This window comes from Sabethes cyaneus, chromosome 3, assembly GCF_943734655.1.
Source record: "Sabethes cyaneus chromosome 3, idSabCyanKW18_F2, whole genome shotgun sequence".
NCBI lineage: Eukaryota > Metazoa > Arthropoda > Insecta > Diptera > Culicidae > Sabethes > Sabethes cyaneus.
The window spans coordinates 180,504,021-180,519,400 of NC_071355.1; the positions used below are offsets into that span (position 1 = coordinate 180,504,021).

The following is a 15,380-nucleotide window of genomic DNA, read 5'->3' on the forward strand; positions in this document are numbered from 1 at the left end:
TGTATAGAGTACACTTTGCATGAAGACTAAGTTTGTTCGACCACAATTACATGTGAATCCCATAGAAAGCACTACTTCCGCTGATGCGCCTCCGAATCTAATGACCGGTGTCATCGTTTGTCGTTATAGAGGAGCCAAGGTAGACAAACTCGTGAACTACCTTCAGCAAACTCATCGCCGTCGATCGTTACACTACTTAGCAGTAACGCAGCAGTGCGGCGTCGTTCGGCTTCGATTACTGGTATTGTATTATGTTTATATTTGCAGTTGACAGATGTTCATCTGATCAACTTTCCGGCAAAACCATTCTCGTTCATAATTCTCCACAGCGGTCGATGGTATCATACGCAGCTTTGAAGTCAAATAACAAATTGTATGAGGAAACTCTGCATTTACGGTCAGGAAAGCAGCGGAATATCGTCATGGACCAGACTTTATCCGGGACCGGCCGCGACAGTGTAGTTAAAGATTATATAAAATCCGAAACATTCAAAAAAGTAAAGCAAAGTCTAGATGTTTCTTTCCGCACTCGAAACTTGACCTTCTGTTTATATTCAACAGACTCTGCAGACAGCTGTTATAGTGCACAACTGGAAAAATACTGAAACAAGAATAAGAAAAAATATAGCAATGCACTAAGATGAATCGATGTCATTATATCTGACACATGACGTGCCGAATAAATCACTACCGGTAATAAGTATCCATCCATCAGATTAACATTCATTTAATTTCCACTCATACATCACGGCATGTTCCGAAATGAAAATTATATTTTAAACAATGCAGAACGAATCTGACAAAAAGTTTCACTCAAAGTGAAAAAAATTGCAACAACAAAAATTAACATTTCCACCGAAAGCATGCTGCTCGAGGCACATAACATCTCCTTGCACGGGGAAAAAATATTCCGATGTTTGATCCTGGGTAACGCACGATAATCGCATTAATTAATTTATTGTGTTCACCCTGACCTTCTTCCGCCGCTTGGATGCTTGCTTGCCCGCTCGCTTGCTGGCTAGTAATACATTTGCACCGCGCGTGGGATTTAAGCCATCGCAATTGTGATGCAATAAAAATTAATTGAGCCTTCAATTTTGCAGCGATTTTAAATTAATAATGTACAGTTTTCCCCCGATTGGCAAAACGGAATCGGAGACATTGCGCGAATCGGAATTGAATCGCTACATTCAACCGATACCGATATGTACAAATGTATGTTCGCGATAGGTAGCGATAAAAAGCATCTGATCAATTCGAATAATTACGGAGCAAGCAAGCATCCGAATGCACCCGTTTGCGTACGTCTGATTTTCCCTTTTTTAATTCAAAGCTCTCAACCTGGATAAAGTGCTGCAATATTTACAAGTTTTTAATTACAGCAATAAAGTGGGTGCTGTTACCTTCAATTGAGGTGACTGCAAGTGACAACGCTGGTATTTATTAAGAGTCTTAAAATTCTAATTTGTCCATACATCGTAGTTTTCATGACCCTATTAAATACTATACATCAAGGTATGATTAAACATTTTGAAAAGAGCTCAATATCGTTCGTGTTTTATGCAAAACTTATTCAAAGAGGAAGTAATTCAACGGCCTAAATATATCTTTTTAATAGTTCCGGCAGACATAACTTTCACGAGCAGTATATTCAACAGTGCTTATAACGTGAGTTATTTTCAGCACCTGTTCCTTTTTTTTCGTACGATAGAACAAGGCTAGCAAGATACCTGTTAGGCACTCTATTCTTCGCGCTACTTTGTCAAAATCTGGAATGTCCAGGTGCCCAATCCACACAGCTCTCTACAGGTCAAGCTGCCAACAGTCAACACATTGCGACGTGATGTCCCTTTCCAATTTACGCAAACTATGCACAGCGAATGCGAATAAACCTATATATTTATACTTACCATCGGAACCAAAGCCACCGAGCAGGTCGTTCTCTTGGATGTGATTGATGATGTAGCTATCCCGGTTGAAGCTACCGCTCTGGCCACTTTTGCCGGTACCATCGTGGCTGGACTTGCCGTGGCCCTGATGGTGGGGCTTCCGCCGCGGTTGTTTCGCCGTCGGTGGCACGTACGGCGCCGGAGTGGTCGTCGGCTTCGGCGGCAACCGAAGCTCTGCAGAGTGGAGGAAAGTGAAAAGTAGAAGAGCGGGGGAAATATGATATTAGAACGAATTTACATACAATTAATTTTAATGTCGTGAGCAAATGTCAACTGTCAATAAGCAAATTAGCTAAACATGGATACAACGGTGATGCAGGTTGGCCTGGGCTAAATTTACTCTTGTGTGCTCTTGGCACGGCAGGCAGGCCCGTTGGAAATATATTAGATTTTCAATTTTTCGCCAATAAACTGTATTTTATTATTCGAAAGTTGACAGGATGGGCCTTGATGGGAGGCTTGCGTGCAGTTTGATGGAAACTCTTTCGATCTTCACATCTATTTCAAAACGCGCGTGTCCGCCAGGATAGCGGCGTTAGGTCCTGTACGTATTGAGCGGGGATTTTGCTATACGCTATAACGAATAGGTACCAGCGAACTGGAATGTCCCTTCGAGGAAAACCCGCTGGACCGTGCTAATTTTCCATCAATTTTACTGTCACTCACACTTGAAGGAACTTTTGCGACAGAAGCAAATTGATCACTCGCTTGAACGAAATTGAAATACGAAAGCTTTTTAAAAGATTTTTACTGCGTCCAGTCCATTGCTGAATCGCAATCCGACTCGAAAGCTAATCAGTTAGCACGGAGAGGTGATAGTTTCTGACAACCGAACAAAGTGTCTCCGAAAAAGTGTCGCAACGTTTCCACTTGATTGGGGCCGCTCGAAAGGTTGACGTTGGCAATCTTTGGAATTTTCCGGTCAAACTGAAGAATTTGTAAATTGAGTAAATTGAATAGGCCAACGAGTTATGTGAGCTATCTATGGGGGAAATGTAAAGTTTGTTCATGTTGTCCGAATAACGGGATCTAAGCGGTTGAATCACGGGCTTGCGACCACGTTTATGTCGCCGACGTCTCGGCACATGCGTAATAGAAACAGCAAGTTACCGCATACGATTTGCTCGACAATGTTTGCAACACCTTTCGTTAGGTAAACTGTCAAATGCCCTTCGTTAAGATACAGATAGCTTACTTCTAGTTGAGGCATAATATATGCATTTATTTTCCACTTAAGCTCTAAATACTTTTGTCCTCTTACTCAAGGTTTTTATATTCGCGTGTCTGATATGGCGTTGAACACTTTTGATTCAAGATAATCAAGTGTCTGCAAATAGACTACACGCTATAGAAGCTGCGTCGAAAAAGACCCGAATTAGCGAAAAATAAAGCATTCGAAAATATTATAGATCATAGGTATCCTTGGCCATGCACCAACGATCATAACCTAGATTACGATTTGCTTCATTAAAGCTGATGGAGAAGTAGTTTTGAGAGGTCATTCTACTATTCAGTTCTACTTCCTGATCTCTGGAAACACTGACTCGCTTAGGACAAAATATTTAGAAATACACCTGGAGGCATCCAAATGTCCTAATTTACGATCGACATTTTTCGGATGCCATCGATGCATCGATGGTACGGTCTTCTCGGAGACCAAATATCGACTCTGACCACTACTATCTCATCATGTGTAACATTCGCGCAAGATTGTCGAACGCGGCGAATGCTCGTACTGAGAGGACACTACGTTTCAACATCCAGCGGTTGGTGACAGATGGCGTGGCAGCCGAATGCACTAAAAAGCTTGATCAATTAATCGCAGAACAGCAGAAAGAAAGGGAAGAAGATATAAGTAAGCTGTGGAAGAACCTCCATGATGCCAATAGAACAACTGCGATAGAGGTGGTAATCACGACGTAAAGAAGACAGCGTAACGACTGGATTGATGTCGAATACCAGAGAGTACCAGATGAGAAGAACTTGGCCAGAAGTCACATGCTCACTGCGGCTTCATGTCAGATCGGAGAAAGTTATAGAGAGATTAGAGCTGCGGACAAAGCCCACCGTCTACAACAAAGCAAGTACTGTAAGCGCTTACTCACTGGCGCAAAGAAGCGATATGCCAGCAACGTCCTACGGAGCTTCTATAAAACGACTAGTTGAGCCCGAATCTTACGATCCGGAAAATATAAATGTCTGTTCAGAAGTTCGAAAACTGCGGATACTTTCCATTGGCCAGTGTTTGCGAAGATGGTTAATCTTTGTTTTAGTTCTTTGAGTTCTTATATTGCATAACATAGCTCTATGATGTACATAAAAGAGTCAGCCGGAAACTGAAACAAATAGCTTTTATGGTCGTATTGGATTTTATTTAACTGAATAAAAACTTCTGGCTGTTTGCAACATTTATGTAGTCTGATTAGAATAAAATGTTGCTTAGAAAATTCTTGATTATTTACCATCATTAACTCATTTTTTAAAATTTTGCGGCTTGGTCCGGTCTGATTTAACACCGACCATACGATATCGCGACAGGCAATCGAATTGAGCAGGCGATTCGAACAATCGAATCAAGCAATCGTGTCAAGCAGTTGGATCGAGCAATCGAGTCGAACAGTCAAGTCGAGCAGTCAAATCGAGCAGTCTAGTAGAGCAGTTAAATCAAGCTGTTCAGTCAAGCAGCCCGGTCGAGCAGTTGAATCGAGTAGTCGAGTCGAGCAGTTGAATCGAGTGGTCGAGTTGAGCAATCAAGTCGAGCAGTTAAGTGGAGTAGTCCTGTCGAGCAGTTGAATCGAGTAGTCTAGACAAGCACTTGAGTCGAGCACTCAAATCGAATTGTTTAGTCAAGCAGTCGGGTCAAGCGGTTAAGCCGAACAGTTGAGTCGAGCAGTTCATTCGTGCAGTCGAGTCGAGCAGTTAATTCGAGCAGTCGAGTCGAGTCTGACAGTTGAGTCGAGAAGTCCAGTCGAACGATTCATTCGAGCAGTTGAATCGAGTAGTCTTGTCGCACAGTTGAATAGAGTAGTCTAGTCGAGCAGTTGAGTCGAGCATTCTAGTCGAGCAGTCGGGTCAAGCGGTTCAGTCGAGCAGTTAAGTCAAACAGTTGAGTCGAGCAGTTCAGTCCAGTCCAGTAGTCCAGTCGAGCAGTTGAATCGAGCAGTTAAGTCGAGCTGTCGAATCAAACAGTTAAGTCAAGCAGTTGAGTCGAGCAGTCGGGTTGAGTGGCTAAGTCGAGCAGTCTAGTCGAGCTGTTGAATCAAGCTGTCAGTTGAATCGAGCAATCAAATCGAGTAGTCTAGTCGAGCAGTTTAATCGAGCATTCGGGTTGAGCAGTTGAGTCGAGCAGCCGATTCGAATAGTTCAATCGAGTAGTTGAGTCAATCAGTTCATTCGAGCAGTTGAGTCGAGTAGTTCAGTCGAGCAGTAAAATCAAGCAGTTGAATCGAACAGTTAAGTCAAGCGTCGAATCGAACAGTTTAGTCGAGCAGGTAAATCTTGCTGTCACGTCAAGCAGTCCAGTCGGCCAGTCGAATCGAACAGTCCAGTCGAGCAGCGCAATCGTGCAATTAAGTCGAGCAGTCGAGTCGAGTAGTAAGTCAAGCAAATGTGTCAAGCAGTCGAATCGAGTAGTTAAGTAGAGTAGTCCACTCTAGCAGTTAAATCGAGCTGTTCAGTCAAGCAGTTAAGTTGATCTGTACATTCAAGCAGTTGAGTCGAGCAGTCGAATCGAACAGTTCAGTCGAGCAGTTCAGTTAAGCAGTCCAGTCGAGCAATCAAATCGAGCAGTCTAATCGACCAGTCCAGTCAAGCAGTCTAGTCAACCAGTTGAGCAATCGAGTAGTCAAGCAGTCGACCAGTGATGTTAAAAACTCGAAATCTTAAATCTCATCAAAAATCAAAATCAACTGTGAATCATGTCAACTTGATCCTATGCAGAAAAAACTCACGCGTGAGTTTTTCTGTTTTCATAGCAAGAAGCACAAAACTCGCACATATTTCTTCCCGCTTGATCATATTCTGCTTTGCTTCAACTACTACCCGGAGCTATACACCTATACATACAAATTTGTTGTTGAACAGCATAGGCATTCTCTCGTGCGATACGTAACTGTGACTGATCGTAAGAGAATGAATCTCTAAATAAATCGTAAAGTTAAACTAAAACACACATTTAAACTACATGTTTCTCTAATTCGTATTGGGCTTTTTACTTTCTAGTTAAGAAAATGTCGATTCCCGCGAAGGAAAAATGTAAATTCTGCCAATTTGTTTGTCATCTTCATTCATGAATGTGTGCTAACTTTTTTCGCAGCTGATGTTTTCTCTGGCGGTTAATTCTCTTTCGCTCTATGGTTCGTTGTATGAAATGCCAGCTGTGGAAGAAGTAAGCAAAATGCTCACAGCTGAATTTGGTTCACATCGCATAGCAACAGAGACATCGCATATAATAGCGAGAAAAATTCATATGTGAGCTCGACGCTTCTGATCAAAGTTGAAATTTCTTATGCTTGAAATCTCATTGAGTTTTTTGCTGCTATTTTTCAACACTGGAGGTGACTGATAATGCAACCCATTGCTACGAAAGCATGACGTCCTGTCAGGGAGCTGTTTTTAGTTACCGATAAGCCTCTTATGACGTCCTGTCAGAAACCTGGTTTTCGGTACAGACATAAGCCTCTTATATAAATAGATGAGGAACAGGAATTTTGTGATGTGCAATGATGGTGCTGGCAACCTACTTACTTGACAGTAAGGTGGTTACAGCCAGATGGAAGGAACACTTCCGGACGCTGTTGAATGGAGAGCTAAACACGAATATCAGCAGGAACAAGCCAAGGATTGTGAGCAATGCTCAAGCTATAGGGCCACCAACACAAAAGGTTCGTAAGTGAAAGAAGTGGGCTGAAAACGCTAAGGCTGTTAAGAAGGGCGAAATCACGGTTTTACCTCTAGATCTGGAAGAATCTGGAAGGAAGAACAAATGCCGCAGGAGTGGTTGGATGGCCTCGTCCTCGTATACCCTGTTTTTATGAAATGACATCTACTCACATATAAAAACTATCCAGGCATTATATTGCTCAATTCTGCCCATAAGGTGCTCTCCCGTATCTTGTTCTGTAGAGTGTAGACTGAGGCCGTCGGCGGAGCCCTTCGTCGGTGCATATCAAGCTGGTTTTCGTGAGGGTCGCCCCACGATGGATCAGATGTCTACCCTGCATCAGTTACTAGACAAGTTCCAGGAGTACAACTTCCAGACTCATTATCTGTTTGTGGACTTTAAGGCAGCGTACGATTCAGTCAAACGAAATGAGTTGGAGCAGATGGCTTTCCGCAGATGCTAGAACATAGCTTTCCGATGAAACTAGTTACGCTGATTCTTGCGATACTGGATGGTTCAAAATCATCAGTCAGAATAGCCGCTTTCGTGACACTGGATGAACTTAAGGGGATGGTCTCTTTACCCTATTATTCAACATTGCCTTGAAAGGTGCAATACGAAGAGGAAACGTGAAAAAGAACAGGACCATAATCACGAAATCTCACACTTCTCACGCTTGTTGGTTTTGCGGATGACGTCAATACCGTCGCCATCAACCGTACAGTAGTGGAAGAGGCCTTTAGGCCTTTTAAATGGGAAGCGAGATTGGGAGGAACGTCGTAGTCCAAAAAGTGATGCTGCCGAGGTGGAGATGGATGGGGAAACGATATGAAGTGGTGGAGGAATTCATATACCTTGGCACGCTCGTGACATATGACAATGATACAAACCGTGAAGTAAAATGGCTAAGGCGAATCGGACTTTTTAATGATTACGTAGCCAGCTGAAGTCCCGTAGTTTGCAAATCCGCACAAAATTGTCGTTCTATAGAATACTAATCCTTCCGGTGATACTTTACGGACATGAATCATGGACGCTAAAGGAAACTAATCGATAAGTGCTTGGGGGTTTTGAGCGTAAAACTCTGCGGTCCATAGTTGGTTGCAAAATGGAGTGTAGCACAGACGCATGAACCACGAGTTGTACCAAATACGCTAATATAGTCAAGCTAGCACAACGTGGCGGACTACGGTGGGCTGACATGGCCAGAATGTCCGACGAATGAGTAACCGAAACTATTTTCAGCGGAGAATCAGGCAGAAGCTGTAGAATTTGGCGTTGTCGAGGACGAGGCATGTACAACTAATGTTCGAGGGGATTGCAGAAGGGCAGCCCAAGACCGATAGTGCTGGAGGACCATAATTCGTTCGGCGCAGGATCGATAATGGACAGTCCATTCGGCACTGAAGTAAAATAAATAAAGTAAAGTATGTAAGTAAGGTAGATCTACAATAGTTAGTATACAAAGCTATTAGAAGCTCCTAAATGGTTTAGTTTCTGAAGCACAATTTGGTTGGCAATACGGTCAAAAGCACCCATAAGATATATTTTCATTGATTTACTTAAGCAGCTTCCATCTGACGAAGATAAAATGAATAGAATTACAGAACATTTGAATCACTTAAGGAGATAACCCTATTGTTTTATTGAAATGCATAATATGCCCTTACCCTTGTCCTTATCAGTTTTGCAAAAACTTTCTGAAGCTTTCCCATGGTACATAAGGAAATGATACCACAGTAGTCTACTATGTTGCGTCCTTCCTCTAACTTGTATATTAGGAAATCATGGGATCTTCTCCAAGACTCCGGAAAATTGTTTTGTGCACTACGGTGTAGTGGTTAGTATTCACGCCTCTTCTCACGCTGAGGACTCGGATTCAAGTCCAAATCCCGCAAAGGTCATGAATGACATAAATTATTGAAGTAACAACCAAAATCATAGGAATAATCAGATTCAGATTCACTGACATCACTACTTGTAAGCGACAAATACTTTGTCGCGGTCTATACAGATTATGATAAACATGATCTGATATGAGATCATGTGCATTGATTGATATAAATATAACAAATACAGGCGATCGGTTGTGCACAATGCGTGAATTTCAATAAAAGCAATACGAAGGGCCGCTAGGTGAAATTTAACACTCGATGATCGACTGAGGCTACGAGTTATTAAAAGAGCAAAATTATGTGATTAAAGCTAAAGATTCACTGTTTGTCATAATCTCTACGGATCATGATCTGCGCGTATGACAATAGCTCATAGATTTGATCAAAATCGCTGATTTTTAATCGCTGGTACAACATAAATACTGCCAGTAAGTTAAATAAACTGTCAAAAATTTGAGGTTTTGTATTCACAATTACAAAGAAATCATTCCTGAGATCCCATAAAAAAACTAACCTCAATCAACAAGTCTGTCGCTAATCATTCCACTTACCTTGCAGCCGTATCCGGGCGTCGGCCTTCCCCAAGGCATTGATACTGGAGCACGCGTACGCTCCAAAGTCCGTCTTTTGGAGGTTTTTCACCGTCAGATTAAGCTGCCAGGTGAAGACATTCAGTTTTTCCTCGCTGATAATGTACTTTTCCCCTTCGTAAAGCTTGATTCCTGCGGAACAAAAAAGGGCACACCATTAGGTTGGACGACGAAGTTAGGCAAACATGCATGCTCATGGTTCGCGTTAGACCGAAATCGCCCGTAACAAATTAATCTTGGAACAGTACGATGGGAGCAAGGCAAGAAACAGTTGCTAAGCAGGTCGGTTGGCTGGCTGTAGTCGGAAGATCCCTTATTCAGCCAAGACGAAAATTGTGCGCCATAAAATAGCTCTCAACAGCAGACGTTCATTCCGATTATGGTCGTATGGAATGTGACTTCTTGCTAGTGAGTACCTCGAAACAGAACCGAAGCAGGAAAAAATGGGTATAAAATGCTTCCACAACAACACAACAGAAGCCAATTTTCCGAATAAAACATAAGCAAGGTTCCTGCGTTCAAATGTTGTTCATATGGCATGTCCTGTAAATCAACCAGGAAATAAACCGAAAGGGGTAAAACAATCACAGACAAGCTTTTAGGATACCTTCGAAAAATTGCAAGGAAAATAAATCAAAATAACATGTGCAATCGCGTCAAATGACGCGTGAAATTGAAAAAGCCAAAATCGAAAATAGTCAACTACCGCAACCGAATTTCTAGCTTCCAGGTGCGAACTTGTGCCATTTACACTATGACGACGGAACGACTCTCCGCACTTGCATCTTCTGTTGTCGCGTAACAATAGAAGTTCTGCAAGTTTATATACGATTATCTCCCCGCAGACGTAGATACTTACCTACGGGCAAGGACGATAGATGCCAAAGGTGCTGGCACCGGTACTTACCGTCGTTTTTGTACCACCCGTTGAGCGGCGTCGGGAAAGATTCCACGATACACTGCAGCATGACGTGACTTTCCACCGGTGCTGCCACCAGCTGATTACCGGCTTTCACGCTGGGCGGAACTGTAAAATGGGAAAATAAATTGATGGGGAAACGGTAAGATGTAGGAAATAAAATAAGCACTAAGAGATATAGGTATGTAAAATATTTAAATAGATAAAGAGACCAACCGGGTTTCCGTCCAAAAGCTGCCCCTAAACTTAACTGTATGGAGTAATCCACACGGCATAATTTCGACATAATCTGCACTCTTAAATGATTATACCCGTAAATAGGTCGGATTTTGCTAAAGCTAGGTTGAAACTACTCAAAATACCCTTAAAGTGTACAAACTCAAATTTTTGGGTAAAAAATTCAACCAATTTTCGCTACTTGCTACCGAAAATTGAATTATTCTCTGTGACAAATAACGCACTTTCAAGTTTTTTTTAAGGACTACTTTGTCCATTAATTTGAACTTTAAACTACTCAAAATCTGAGTTTGTACACTTTAAGGGTATTTTGAGTACTTTTAACCAAGTTTTAGCTAAATTCAACCAATTTGCGGGTAAACTCATTTGAGAATGTGGGTCAAATCTGGGTTAAAGCTGTTAGAAATAGGCATAATAACAACAATATACAATTTCAAACACCTACATTCTCTCTTCCACACTTTGCTCCCCTCTCAAACCAACACAATGGGGCCCCAGCTGATCACGTTAGTGACGGACCCGTAGGTTTCTCCATTATGGAATGATTCAAATAAACAGTTTGGCTTATGGAGCATTTTGGCAGATTTTCGGATCATTAGACGCCATATTGAATAACTAATTCGGATAGAGCGAATTTCATTTCTACTGTTTACTCCTAAAAACCAATCATAAAAATCTGAAAAAAGTCACAGTCACTCATCATGCAGGACTTTTACATTATTTTTTGGAAGTATTACACAGTAAAAAAATTTAAAAAATAATCATAATACAAATATTGGTAGACCAAACAAAACAAGTGCCACTCTTACAAAACTGTTATCATTGAGTTTGTTTAAGGCGGCACATAGGGAAGAACATCGTGCGTACATTGGAAAATTACAGGAAACCATGAAGAGTGAGCCTAAACATTACTGGAAATTTGTCAATAGCAGGAGGAAAAAAACCAGTGGATCTAGTGAGTATGAAGTATAAGGAAAATTATTCAGTAAACGCCAATTCGTCCGCTGCATTATTCGCTAAATTTTTTTCCATAGCGTGTATCGAAACACCGCGTTTCGTAACAACGAAAGAATTCGTAAAGCAAACGCTCGTTTTCGTACTATAAACCAAGTTTTATTATCAGTGTAAGCTTAGATAAAAACAAATCGGCAGGTGCTGATAACGTTACGAATCGTGTGATAGCTGACCTTGTCCAAGAAATTGTGGAATCATTGGACATTCTATTCAATTCTTCCCTTCGTACACTGATAATAAAACTTGGTTTATAGTACGAAAACGAGCGTTTGCTTTACGAATTCTTTCGTTGTTTGCTACCACAAACTAGATTCGTAAAATCAATCCTGAATGTTTCGTACATAGTAACAAAGCTATATTCGTAAGAATCATTACATTTTACAAAATGGTTTGTAGATTTTACGAATGCACGAAAAGGCTGTCGATAAAAATAATACTAGATTTCACTATTTTCCGATAGGTGTCAGTATGCTACATTACCGACACCTATCGAAAACTAGCGAAATCTTTATTGTCTCTGAAAAAAAGCTGTTTTTATCGGGAATCGAACTGAGCTCGTTTGTCATACTTCTTTACGAACAGTCGACGACGCCGCAAACCACAGAACCACAGCTACTGTGTACCAAGAAGGACATAATTGCACAAGTCTTTTTTCTCTTCATACAATCTTCGTATCCCGTTTTCGTCGATAATGATGCCCGACAACAACCGTGCATCAAATGGGTCTTGATGCAAGACAGCTACGAATGTGCTCTCGTAAAAAATACGAACCATTCGTAATAACAACATTTGCGGTAAACAATAAGCCTACGAAAGCTTTTGAATGGAACACACTAAAAAAAAAGTGCCGAAGTCAGCAAAATTTTTCCGAGATTTGGACAGCCGAGCGTTCGGTAAAATTTTTTATGATGCCAAACGTTAGTAAAGATCCGTAAACGTCGATTTGCAAAACTGAAATTTTTACCGAACGCTCGGCTGTCCAAATCTCGGCAAATTTTGCTGAGTTTTTTAAGTGTGTATGAAATTATTTGTACCAGCTACGAATATAGTTTTACGAATGTTTTTTCAAACAAAATACGAAATTATATTCTCAGTGTACTGGCTATTTTCCATCTCGGTGAAAAGTTTCGCATTTAACACCGATATATAAGAAAGGTAATCGTTCAGACGTAGAAAATTATTGCGGAGTGGCAATTCAGTCGGCTATTCCTAAATTGTTCGAGGCAAACATGTACGAAAGTCTATATGACAAAGTATATGGGCAAATATCATCGATTCAGCATGGGTTTCTGAAGGGTAAATCAGTCGTAACGAACCTGTGTGAATTCCATACAACAGTGACAGATTACATATCAACAGGATATCAATATCATCATATCTCACTGCTAAAGTGGTTAAACTCATATTTAACATGCAGAACGCAGTATGTATGTGAAAATTCACGGCGAAGTTTCTCAGCCGTTCATGTAAACTCAGGTGTGCCACAAGGAAGCCACCTACCTCCGTTACTCCGTACTAGTGATGAACAATCTCTCCACTTTCATCGTAGAAGCAAATATTTTGGTATACGCCCCTGATGTCAAACTATTCTTACCAGTAGATACCACCAAAGAATGTTTTATGCTGCAACAAGATCTAGTTAACTTTGGCAGATTCTGTGCTGCCTGTGGGTTGTCAGTAAATCACAGGAAATGTTCTGTATTGACGTTTACAAGAAGATCAGCGTCAATTGTATTTGATTATAGCTACGAAGAAACAGATACCCCCCAAGAGTGACAGTGATACGAGACTTAGGAGTTATATTCGATGAAAAGCTCTCGTTCAACTGCCATATAAATAATTTGATTAAAGAATGTTTGTAAATGTTTGCACTAGTGCGCTGATTTGGTCACGAACTTACCGATCCGCATGCTTTGCTAGCTATATTTATTGGCTTAGTCCGATCCAAGCTGGATTTTGCGAGTACCGTCTGGAGGCCGCAGTACTCTTATCAAATAAACCGTTTGGAAGGCATTCAGAAAAAAATCATGAGATTTGCCCTAAGGAACTTAGTACGGAACAACGACCACCTCCCTCCATATGAGCAACTTTGTATGCTTGTCGATCTGGATACCGTAACCGCCAGACATAAAATAACGGATGTTGTCTTCTTTATGAATGTATTGTCTGGTCGAGTAAGAAGCCAAGTGTTAAGCGACAAATTAAGTTTAAATAGGAGTCCCGCTGTACTTCATCGGTGCAGAACATTCGAGCCTCCTCTACAAAGCAGAAACTATACGCAGCATGAAGCGACATGTAGGTTCATGCACGAGTTTAACGGACTTCAGAATATTATAACTTTGGATATGACACCGAATATATCAAGACGAAGACTTAGTCTGTACTACAGAGGTCAATTACACAGCGTTTAGATTTTATGTATTTATAATTATTTAAGCCAATGTTTAATTTATAATTGTAATTCAATTATTGCTTAAGGGCAAAAAACCTACAAAAGCCAGAATAAATACAAATACAAATGAGCATTTTTCAGTGTTCCAAAGGTGCCGCCACTGACTTTTTTTTCTTCAATAAAATCATACTAAAGTTTTTGGAGCGTCTTAGTAGAATACGAAACCTGGAAATTAAATAAAAAGAAAACTTATCCAATTTTATTCTACATAGTAGAATTAAATTAGATAAGTTTTCTTTTTATTTTTATTTAATTTCCTAATGAGATCATATACAGTATACAGATTCTCTGTAGCACTTTTTACTGATGGTTTTATACTGATGTCAGTATTTTAAACACAGTAGTTTCCAGGTTCTGTATTTCGGCTATGTAGTTTGTAATTGTATTTATATTTCCTGGTATGTCTTTTTACACTGCCATGAAGCGGAATGGCGTTGCAGAGCATTTTAGGACAAAGAAGAAAGCCAAGTTCCCCAAAAAATATTTAGCATGGCAGGCCATATGCAGATGTGGGCGTGCAAGCAAAAGTTACATCACTACGGGGACCGGTTAACAAGGAAATATACCGTGAAGAATGCCTGCAGAAACGATTGTTGCCGTTCCTACACAGCCATGATGTACCCTCGCTGTTTTGGCCTGATTTGGCATCCTGTCACTACAACAAAGATGTTTTGGAATGGTATGATGCTAATGGAGTCCATATTGTACCGAAGGAGGTGAATCCACAGGAGGTAAGGTCCAAAATTACGCCCCATCGAGCGGTATTGAGCTTTGGTGAAGAGAGAGCTGTCCCAGCAGAAACAACAAGCAACAACTACAGATAAATTTCTAAAATTTTGGGCAAACGCAGCTAAATTGGTTGCCAATTCTGACCCTCATGGCAAGGGTAAACTCCAAAGTTCGCCAATTTTTTATGCAGACCAAATAAGTAATGTTAATTTGTTTGATTGAACGATACACACATAAATGATATAAAATTGTTGGATCATGGATTAGACTTCTACCAAATTTGTTTTATTGCAAAACTGAGGAACAAGCCTTATAACTTATTTTCCTTAAGAGATAGAAGTTTTCTTTCTTCAACAATAACTCCGTAAATAATATTTTGTACTACTTTTTCTGGGGTGTTGTTTATTTTTTGCTTCAAATAAAAAAGTAAATTGAATATTTATTGACCCACCCCCTTAATGCATTTTTTTGGAATAACGAAAAAGTACTTCGAACCAAAAAACGTTCCTAAAGACGCAAATACGGGAACATTAGTAGTTTCTTCGTAAAAGGCGTTGTCCGCGTTTTTTGAATCCGTTCCACTGTGCGCTGCTACTGCCTTATATTATAGCCATCTCATTGAATGTTTCTCTGGCCAGTGCATTTGACTATTAGAGTGATTTTTTGCACTGTCAAGAGGCTTCATCGTGCTAACATAGAATTCATAGAGTAAT

General features: G+C 40.6%; 1 protein-coding gene across 1 annotated transcript in view; it reads right to left on the reverse strand.

The window, feature by feature from the left end:
• Positions 1 to 15,380, reverse strand: part of LOC128740468 (neural cell adhesion molecule 1) — a 46,207-nt gene that overhangs the window by 13,021 nt on the left and 17,806 nt on the right. Inside the window, exons 6-8 of the mRNA XM_053836008.1 lie at positions 10,224 to 10,343; positions 9,278 to 9,448; positions 1,911 to 2,123 (exon numbers count right to left, since the gene is read on the reverse strand). Of these exons, the coding sequence (XP_053691983.1) occupies positions 1,911 to 2,123; positions 9,278 to 9,448; positions 10,224 to 10,343 (504 nt within the window). The remainder of the gene's footprint in view (positions 1 to 1,910; positions 2,124 to 9,277; positions 9,449 to 10,223; positions 10,344 to 15,380) is intronic.